Source organism: Poecilia formosa, unplaced genomic scaffold (genome assembly GCF_000485575.1).
Source record: "Poecilia formosa unplaced genomic scaffold, Poecilia_formosa-5.1.2 Scaffold32, whole genome shotgun sequence".
Classification (NCBI taxonomy): Eukaryota; Metazoa; Chordata; class Actinopteri; order Cyprinodontiformes; family Poeciliidae; genus Poecilia; species Poecilia formosa.
Genome location: NW_006799971.1, coordinates 2,366,915 through 2,377,747, shown reverse-complemented (window position 1 = coordinate 2,377,747; position 10,833 = coordinate 2,366,915). Strand labels below are relative to the sequence as shown.

General features: G+C 35.8%; 1 protein-coding gene across 4 annotated transcripts in view; it reads left to right on the top strand.

The window, feature by feature from the left end:
• Positions 1-10,532, top strand: part of LOC103136432 (intercellular adhesion molecule 1-like) — a 12,960-nt gene extending 2,428 nt beyond the window's left edge. Inside the window, exons 1-5 of one of the 4 annotated variants that reach the window (XM_016670317.1) lie at positions 1,586-2,965; positions 6,042-6,320; positions 6,479-6,805; positions 8,087-8,341; positions 8,513-8,939. In XM_016670317.1, coding sequence (XP_016525803.1) covers positions 2,899-2,965; positions 6,042-6,320; positions 6,479-6,805; positions 8,087-8,341; positions 8,513-8,685 — 1,101 coding nt within the window. In that variant the 5' untranslated portion in view covers positions 1,586-2,898 and the 3' untranslated portion in view covers positions 8,686-8,939. Of the gene's footprint in view, positions 1-1,585; positions 2,966-6,041; positions 6,321-6,478; positions 6,806-8,086; positions 8,342-8,512 lie in introns of those variants that run through there. The other 3 variants (XM_007549676.2, XM_016670318.1, XM_016670316.1) reach the window with 3 other exon arrangements.
• Positions 10,533-10,833: the final 301 nt, after the last annotated feature.

Genomic DNA, 10,833 nt, shown 5'->3' with positions numbered 1-10,833 from the left:
CTGCTTGGCTGAAGGAAACCCCAAACCTCAGTACAGCTGGACGCTGCCGTCCAACAAAGGCCACCGCAGTGGGACCGATCTGAAAATCGACTCAGTTGATGTTCAGGATGGAGGGCAATATGTATGCACCATCAGCATCGACGTGAACTCTGTCATTGTTACATTTAACGTAACAGTCCAAGGTGAGTTTCCTCAGGATTAATTTCTAAAGTTTTTAACATTTCAGAGAAATGAGCCGCAGTACTTCTTCCAGTAATATTATTTAGCTTTAACTCACATCACCCCAAGAAGGAAGTTCTTGGGTCTCAGTTCACTGGGAGCCTAAAGGTAAGAAATTAATCACCTCAATTCAGCTTTTGCGACATTTTCAGACAGAAGGTATTATTATCTAGTCACCCTCAGTCACTTCACTGTATGATTAAAATAAAGCCTCTGTTTGGAAGTAGAATGGGAAGAATCGAGTGACAGTGGAAATTTCATAAGACAACTTGAAGTTTTTTCATTAAAATCTTTGTCTAAAGTTAAATCCATTTTAATAAACTCTGCAGATATATTAAACATGTTTTTGAGTTTTAATTATGCAGTAAGTATTTGCATCAGCCAGAAACTGACAGAGTAAGGCAAAGGTTTTCTAAATGTTTCCAAGTTGCATGTAAATGACATCAACCAAATAAAATGATGGATGGATTTTATTTCTGGTTTTATTGTTACAATCAACTTGAATTTCTGACAAAATTCAAGATTAAGATTAAGATTAATATCCAAGATGTGATATTCATCATTCTGTTTCTCTATTATTATTCAATGTTTTGTACGTTTTACTGTGTTTAACCACTGCCGCACACTTTTCAACAATTATAACTTCAAACGTCAAAAATGTCCAGCTTCTTCCGGAGACTTCAACTACATCATTTTGTAATTCCAACTTGCATACTGTTTGATATTTCAACTTTTTTTCAAAATTCTGCTCCACTGAAATGCATTGAAATTGTGAAGAAATCCACAAAATTCAGCAAAAGACTTTGTTCTCTTTGACAGCTTACTTCAACTTAGAAACTCCAATCAACATTTAAAACAAGTCAGGAGATGTTACGCTATCTTCAAATGATTCAGCCAGCTTTTTGATATCTCTTGTATTTTTTTGTAAAATCACGATTAAGTTTCTAAGCTGATTTCTCTTTTTACCCTTCTTCCCATTTCTTTCCTGTGTTTCTCTTTTCTGCTCTTTTTAGTTCTGTCTCTTTATCTGTCTTCAGCTCCATCTTGTGGTGCATTCATTCAATGCTGAGAACGCTAATGAGTAGATTAGCATTCTCTCTAAACTCACAAAAAGTGGGAAAAGTAAAGAAGTGTACTTAAAGCAAAATTACCTATTTTTTATTATTATTTATGTTCTCTTAATCTGAACTGAGAAATGCAACTAATAGTGTAATATAACTTGTCTATAATAACAATGAATAGAGGCTAATTAACTCTTTATTACGTTCTTGTTTCCCAGCAGATTCGGAGCCAACCGGTGATGCTCCCAGTTGGAAACTTCACAGGTTCATCCTCTGCTTGATGCTTTTAGTCTCTGCTTCTGTTTAAGTCAGAGTTCATTAAGATGCACTGATAAACTGAGATCAATGAAATCAGCAGTTCTGACTTTCAGGATGATCTGTCTGAAGAGATTTCCTTGTATAGTTACATTTTACTTGGCTCAGCTCTTTTTTTTAGATTTCTCCTAATTGTGTTAATATGTTCTGCATTCCTATCCTGTTGCATGGTTTTGCTTTTTAAACTGTTCAATGTGTAAGACAGCACTTTTCTGCCACTTATAATACATTTTCGTATTAGAAGTGATATTAGTGTTCTGATAGCACTACCTGGTTTTTTACAACGTCTCTTTTTATTTCTCTGGCGTAGCTGTCAAAGTGTTCTAATTTTCTGAGTCTGAATGTTGAGTTTTCATTATCTGTGAGACATAATCATCAAAATAGCAAGAAACAAAGGCTTGAAATATTCCTGTAATGTTTCTAAATAAAATATTTTAGCTCCACTTTTTGAGATGACTGACAAGAAGTATTGCACTTTTATGCAAGTTTCTTCAATTTTTTTAGATGCACTTGTAGATCAGGAGGCCAGTTTTAGTTCCATTTAACAAAAACCACTAAGGTTCAAACTCTAAATATCTGCTAATTCTTTCTACTTACCACATTCCTTGACACTTCACTAAACTACAGACATTTCTTTCTGTTGCTGCATTACAAAGGACTGCACAAACTTTCTGGTTGTCTTGTTTTTCCCTTCATGTCTGCTTGTGTAGCTGTGATCGGGCTGACAGTTTGGTTTCATATTGAAAATGACAGCTTCCTGATAAACATCCCCAGGAAGTGGATGTGAACGTCTGTCTCTGGGATCTGCTGATATTTAATACTGCATTCACTTTGATCATCTAATTTTCTTCAGCTTGTTTTTGACTAAAAACAAACAAAAACATCTGCATAGATTAACCATACTGACTAGATATGAGCTTAATATCTACACATTTCAGATGATATTTCAGATGCTTACAGACTGAGAGCCTGTTAAGCAAAAGCAGGAAATGTCCATTTTTTTCAGGGATAGCAGCAATTTTAAAATAAAGTTGCCCTTAAGGTTTATAAATTAACAACTTTGTGTTAGGAGATGGTCTAATTGAGCAACACTTTCACTTTCACATTCTGGCCTCTTTCACATCGAGGTAAAAAGTCAGAGGCCGGATGTGAGTCCAGGAAACAGGCTGAGTTCCTGACATTGTCTCACCCATGATGATCAAAGTTTAAAAACGGAGTGAAATATCAACGTTTAGTTTCTGACTCTTAGAGAAGATTTCCTTTCCAGACCTCAATATTTGTTTTTCACAAACTGCTTGGAAAAATGGTTTCCAGTTTTGTTCTGCTTGCGGCCTCCTTCACCACTTTCTTCTGCTGCGTGAGCAGCTGCGGTAAGTAAAGAGTTTTCGTCTTTTGTGTTTTTCTGATGTGAAGCAATTTGAACTTCCTTATTGTCCAAAATGTAGTCAATGTAGTCAAATTTAGTTATTTTGTCAGCTGCAGCAATCTTTCCTGCTGAAAGCAAAAACAGTGAACCAGGAGTAATTTTAACGTTGAAGAGCTAATGGCAGCCATAGCTCCTTTACTGATATCCTCCATGATGCTCCCGCTGCTAAATTTCACAGCTAGATAGTTTTTAGTCTTTCTTCTTTTCCAAAAGTAATTTTTTGGCCCAAATTTTCAGATTTAGCTTCATCAGACAAAACGACATGTCTACAAAGATTTCTAAAAAGGTTAATTGTAGTAATTTATGTTGCTTTCTGAGCCATACCTTCTTCCTCACTGAGCGTCCTTCCAGCCCATGTTAGCATACGACTTGCTGTGGATAACAACTAGTGTCGGCTGACATCTTTACAAAGTGTTTTTGTTTTTTGTTTTGGGGTTAACATGTTGTCACACCAAAACATGTGACATATATGAACCCGAGGGTAAGTTTGGTGCTGACTTCCATGTTGTTTTTATAAATGCATGCAGTTGAATCTGGGACCTTCAAGAATCTGGAAACTCATAACTTTCTTCATGATATCTTGACTGATTTCTTTTTCTTTTTTTTTCTCTTTAATGTCATGTTAGGGGGGGAGTATATCTCAAAGTGTTGTCCTAAAATACATCCACGTGTTCCTTCATGTTACTCAAATGTTGTAACTTAACCTATCAGAAGCTCACAGAGCCATGACATCATCAACTGGGCCGTCCCCACATGATCCCAACAGACTCACTTAAAATTCACAGTGATTAATAAACTACAATAAATCCACTTTTGTGTCACAATTATTTGTTTTCTTTCACCTTTATTTGTTCAGGTTAGCCCCATTAGTTGCATTTCCATGCCAAAGTTGCGCAGAATTTTGTCAATATTCCACTAACGTAAGAAAAACAACACAATTTAGCAATTGTAGTGTTTCCATTAAATAAGAAACACAATTAAAGTCGCACATGAAGATGCTTGTTCACACGATATCATTAAAAAATATCATCCTCCTACCATTTCCTGTCATCACCTTTGTCTTTTCCATAACATCCAGTTGTTGATCACATAATTCATGGGACGCAAAAAAAAAAGTTTCCATTGCAGTTTCTATTTGAAAAACCACCTCATCCTAGCACATAAACTTTTTTTATCAAAATCCCCACCATCTGAGTGAAGTGCGCCCCGTGACAAGATGCCGCACTGAGTGACTGCCCATATCAGAATGAATTCAATCAGTATCTGTGTACCAAAGTTGTTGACGCTCACTCCACCCTGGAAGTGGAATGATTCTAATAATTAGTTAAAAATCAAGATTCATGTTTTTATTAAACAGAAATCTTTATGGCTGCAGGTTATTTCTATACAACATGTTGGTATATGAAGAGAGCTTCTGAAGGTTCTCAGAGTCATGGGTGGAGTTGCAGGAAGTTTAACAAAAACCACATCTGTGCTCATCAGCTTATAAAATGTGAACTTGAATCAAAAATAGCCTTTGATTCCATCTGAGAAAAATAAAAAGAAGAAGCAGGTCACGGTTGAGTTAAACACATTTTCATTCTGCCTTTGGGTGATGTTGATACCAGTCAACTCATCTTCGCTTAAAACCTAAGAAGATGTTTTCCTCTCGTTTATTTTTGATGTTTTATTTGCTGAATTCTCTGTGTGGCTTCCATGTGTTGGGATGTGGTGAGTTTTTTTATTTATTTATTTTATAAAACTTTACTTATTCATAAGGAGAAATTCCCCCACTAAGACAGCCGAACATGAAAACAAAATTAACAACACTTAAAGTTCTCAATAGTGATATAGCATAGGGAAAACAGAGAAGAGTTATAAAGAGTTTAAAGAAATAAAAACAAAATACATAAGTCCTGTTACTGAATTAGTCAATGAATTAACCCTCCGATATGTATCTGTTTGCAAGAGCACATTGAGTCAGAATGGCTAAACTAGGAAATAAATACTAACAAATAATTTTGGCTTCAAACTACGACTGTCAACATTACCAGGTTCTATCCTGCGGAGGGTTAACTAGTTCAAAGGATGCATTCAACAATGATGAGTGGTAAATGCCAGTGTAAAGATGAGAGGAGAGTCAGACTGGAGATCTCGGGGGTAAATTTGGCATTAAAAACACACCGCGGTCAGAGCGCGCGCCCTGAATATAGGTTACAAACCTCGATATGGCCGCACCCTTCTTCCTGTCAGGTTAACGTCAGAGGCAAAAAAAAACAAACAAAAAAAAAACAACAAAACAAAACAAACAAACATAAAAACGGCGTAGCATGTAGCTAATTTATTGCAAAGGTGAATTATCCTTCCACCGAAGCACAGTTAGCATTATTACGTTTGAAACAAAATGACTTCTTTTAAAATAGCCTTCATATGAAAATCTGGAAAATGTAGACGTGTGGTTTGAGACAATAAAACATTGTCGTAAATAAATTTTTGAAAACATACATTTTTACATTCCAAGCTTACAAAGTTAAGTATATTGATTCATCATAATTAATCACAGCGCTATAGTAATTAATTTGACAAACTTTTTACAATCAATTGATAACAATGAGATCGGTGTTGAGATCCTCCTTATAAGATGTATCTCATGTATCCAACAAAAGCTGAAAACTGTACAGAATTATTTCACACTAATGAAATAATTCTGAAATATAAACCGTTTATGGATTTGTAACAACTACAAAAACACATAAATCAAGCCATCAAGTTACGCTATCATCTTTCACTTTGGTATCAGGGAAACGGCTTTGCAATTTAATTTGATCTGTGATTATGTATTTCTGTTTGTCTGAACAAATGCTTGTAGTTTATCAGAGTAGATATTTTCAGTCAATAATGAAAAGCATACTCTAACCTGCAAAGCATCGAACTCAGAACTGATACAAAAACTGAGATGTACTGTAAATGATCATATCTGTAATTGTTTCATGTTGACTATTATGGCTGATTTTATATTCAATATTTGCTGTTTCTCACAGATTACAGCTGTTCAGATAAACCTGTGATAACTCCATCCAGACTGGTGGTGAAGTTCGGTGATCCAGCCTCTGCTACATGTGTAGCCTGTCAGCAGGCCTGTCTTCCCCTGGATGACAGTGTTATTAGTATGGAAGCTTCTCTTGGATATCCTGACGTAAATGGAACCAAAGTGACCTGGACAGTGGACCAAATGACTGAGTGGAAAATAAAGCCAAAGTGCTACTATACTACCTCGGCAAATCATCAGTGTTGCTCTGACCTGCCTGTTACTGTCTACAGTAAGTTAATTAATGTCACCAAAACATTTTAGAGAGTTATCTTTATCCATTGTTGTTACCATTGAAGTTTTTTGTCTTGAATTTTCAACATGAATGTTGTTGCTTGATGTTATTAATCGTTACTATTATTTCTATTTTTATTCTCTTCTCCTCTCCAGAACCTCCAGAAAATGTGTCCTTCAGCATAATCCCCTCTGAACCTCTGACTGAGGGTACAAAGGTCACCCTACAGTGTGATGTACTGAATGTTGTTCCTGTTGCAAACCTCATTGTGACCTTTTACAGAGGTCAGACGCCTCTGGGTGAAGTGAAAAGCAACGATGTTACAGAGGAACCAGTTAGTGAGACATTTTCTTTGAGCTACAACACCAGAAAAGAAGATGATGGAGTTCAGTTCTGGTGTGAAGCGAAGCTGGAACTGGGAGCTGAAGGACCACAGCCCCCTCTAGTGGTGAAATCAGAGGAGGTCACTGCTACAGTTTATTGTAAGTTCAGAGACACACATGTACAACATATATTAAAATTTACTGAAAATGACATTTATTCACTAAATCAAATAACTGACACACATTAGATAATTTTTTTACACAGACTGATGATTTCAGCCTTTGTTATTGTTATTTATAATATTCTACTCACATTTTATGAAAATACATTTAAAATTAGAACATTGTATCAGACATAAAAAATATTTACTTCAGAAATGTGAACATAATGAAAAGTATGTTTACTACCTGTTTAAAGGTAGTTATTCTTAACAAGTGCTTTTAATCTAACATGCAAGCCTCATCATCAAAACATTCATAGTCATCAACTAATTTGTTGACTATGACTGTGCATACTCTTTTGTCTTCCCATTACTTGAAACAACCATGAAAAATTTTTCTTTTTCAGTTTTTACATGCATGATTGTCTTTCAAAGTTTTTGTGAACGAAACTTTAACAAAACATTTTGAAACTAGTTTTTATAGTTAAACCAACAAAAGTGAATTATTATGTTTCTTTTTAGTTATTGTTGTAACTTAATTTCAAAATCCATGTTCGCTCTTTGTTCAAAACAAAATCTCCATCAGTACTTTTGATTGTGACTCAGGATGAAATGGAACAGGTTTCTAGACTCTATGGTCTTTAACCAGGTTTTTACTGATATCAGCATCCACCAGTCAGCTCTGATATTCTTGGGTTGTTGATTCTGAACACATTTGTTTTATTTTCTAACTATCCACTTAAGTGCTACAAAGTTAATAGAATTCTGTTAAACTTTTTGCATGTTTATTCCTTAGAACTGGACACTTCATGCCTACATTGCTGGGTGTTCCTGCACCAAAAGTAACTTTTCTGTAAATGACTGTTTTGTTAAGTGTATCCATCTATCCGTCTATTTGAGAAAAGCTCTACTAGCTGCTCTGTCTATTCCTTGTAAACAGCAGAGGAACAAAAAATGGTCAAAGTTGAAGATTCACATAATAAACACATAATTGTTAGTATTTCTAAATGGACATTTCAATCAGTATTTTTTATTGTCTTTGTTGTGTTCAGAAATAAATTTCAGCGACTGTGTATATGTGAGCAGATATTCTGTCAGTAGAGATTATAAGTCAGCAGATGATTTGGTTAAAGATGTCCCTTGAAATGTGTAACATTAAGTGGAAGCGTTTGTCCAGCAGTAAATCTTGGTGTTTTTCTGTGCATTGGTGTTTTTTCTCATGTGTTCTGTTGTGTTTGGATTATTCCATTTTGTTTCCTTCTTTGCTGTAAAAACACAGATGGACCTCAGCTGAAGGTTCCAGCTGATCCAGCTCCAATCAGGATCACCAGAGGAGAACCTCTCCATTTGACCTGCTTGGCTGAAGGAAACCCCAAACCTCAGTACAGCTGGACGCTGCCGTCCAACAAAGGCCACCGCAGTGGGTCCGATCTGAAAATTGACTCAGTTGGTGTTCAGGATGGGGGGCAATATGTCTGCACCGTCAGCAACAACGTGAACTCTGTCATTGTTACATTTAACGTAACAGTCCAAGGTGAGTTTCCTCAGGATTAGTTTCTAAAGTTTTTAACATTTCAGAGAAATGAGCCACAGTACTTCTTCCAGTAATATTATTTAGCTTTAACTCACATCACCCCAAGAAGGAAGTTTGACCGTTTGGGTATATTGAATCATTTCTGTTCCCCTTTTCTCTACTTTTCTGCAGAAAACTTCATTCCGTTCATTATAGGTGCTGTAGTAGCTGCTGCAGTTGTGGTTTTGATCGGCTCAGGAATCTTCTACAGTTTTTATTACAAACAGAACAAGATGGGAGAATACCGACCAACAGACGCTTTCTGTTTGGACACAATGCATCACCCCAGAGTTTCTCTTTGTTAGTAGATGGGTTCAGTGTTGTGAGAAAGTTACAGGAACTCTTTGTATCTGGAATCTGGAGGTCACACTCAGGCTGGCATGGATTACAGTTATTTCCTCTTGACTATTTGTACTTCGATGGTATTTTTGAATCATCTTTGTTCCTTTTTTCTCTTTGTCTGCAGAAAACACCCAACCGCACGAAGTAGGTGGTACAGTAGCTGCTGTAGTTCTGCTTTTGATCGCTGTTGCCATTGCAGTTGCCGCTGCAGTCTACATCTTTTACTACAAACCAAGGAAAATGATAGAGAACCAACCATAGAACATTCACCATTAGGACACAATGCGTCACAGAGGGAAAATCTGAAGCTGGAAGACGCTCAGGTCCAGTGACACGGAGTCAGCTTGGTGTTGTTGCAAGTTATTCCATTTCCGATGAAGGACATAAATTCTGCTTCCTGCATGGAAGTGTTAACTTGCTCTTTCTTGGACGGTTGGGTTGCAGTTTTCCGTTGTGTTTGGTTAAAACTTATGTTCCTATTTAGCTCATTTCCTTGCTGCTAATGTTTGTGCATATTAGCTAAGACCATTGTAATGAATATGTTAGAAGTTCTATGAACAATTTAATTCGGACTGTATATTGGTATTATGTCTTATTGGGAAACGTCTTACTTTGTGACTTAGACGTAGGATTTTAAATGATTTCCTCTTCATTTTTGCCACCTTAAAACCTCTGTCTTAAAAATATCTTTCTGTTTCATGTTGATTGGATGATCTAAAACTGTGGTTGCTAAACATTTTATGGTATGTCAGTAAATAATGTATCCAGAATCCTTTGTCGTCTGTTATGCTCTTTTCTGTCTAGCCCTTCTTTATAAGATTAATAGCTGTGTTTCCATTACAAATGAAGGGAAAATTTCGCAACTGCAGTGATTCCATGAAATAAAAATCAGTTTTGCGAAATATATTAATTTTGATACGGCCAAAAAAAAAACAAAAACATTCTCATCTTTGCGCAAAATCTTTTTATCGAGAAACGTGAGATTTTTGTTTAATACTCATGTTTAATGAGTGGAATTGTTTTTTCTGTTTTGACAAATACAATTTTAAAATTATTTTTATAATTCTAATTTGCGCAATTATATGGTCAGTGGTCAGGAGTTACTGATGGCTCATCTGGATTCTGGAAGTAGTCATTCTAAGATATTAAATAAATTACTCTTCCATTCTGTTTCCTCCTGCTCATGTCCAGATTTTTCGACTTGTTAAATCTGTCTTGTACTCTGACTTACTCAGCAAAATGTAAAATTTTGATTAAAACAGGCAGGAACTGAGTGGAGCATGAAGCAATAATAATGCATTCTACTTTATAATGTAATAAACCAACGTGACGCCCTGATGGAAGAGTATAGATGAGACATTTTCTTACAAATCACTTTGATATATTTTGATATATTTTCTGCTCGTTTCTAAGTTCAGAGTTATCAAGGAAACTAACAGTTGTTGATCACTGTGGTTTATTTTTGAACTTGTGACCTTTATGTGAAAAGTCCCTCCCTTTCCCCCCTCTGTTTGTTTCGGCTTCCTCTTGCAGAGAAAACAACAAACCAGCCATTTGTATTTCAATGCAGGTATAATCTAATCTGTCTTACATCATCTTGTTCTGTGTTTAAACTTTAATGTGAGACTAGTTGTAGAGAAAAATGTGAGAGCATTGTTTTCTGTCGACCGCAGCTCTGCTGATAAAGTGTTTGTTAAAACTCTCTGACTTGTTGATCTGCAGGTTTTTGTTTGTGGTGAACAGAACAGATTCAAACCATCAGCCAGACTTTGTATCACTTGGTTTGATTAAATGATTTCTGTTATTTAAAGGTTCTGAGTTATTTTTCTATTATTATTATTGTTATTGACATCTTTGTGTGAAGCTACATAGAATTTGCACTTTTTGTGCTGTGTGAATATTATTAGAGGAGCTGATGAAAATTCAGTTTATTGATCACAAAGTGCAAGTCTTTGTGAAATAAAAAAAAGTATTTTTACTTTTCTGTGCCATTACTAATGACAGAAAGATGATCAAATTCAGAGATTTTTAGTTTGTAGTTTGGACAGCCCCAGATAAAGGCAGGAAAGAATAGATGGGAATGTGTAACTTTTATACACACACACAAGCTC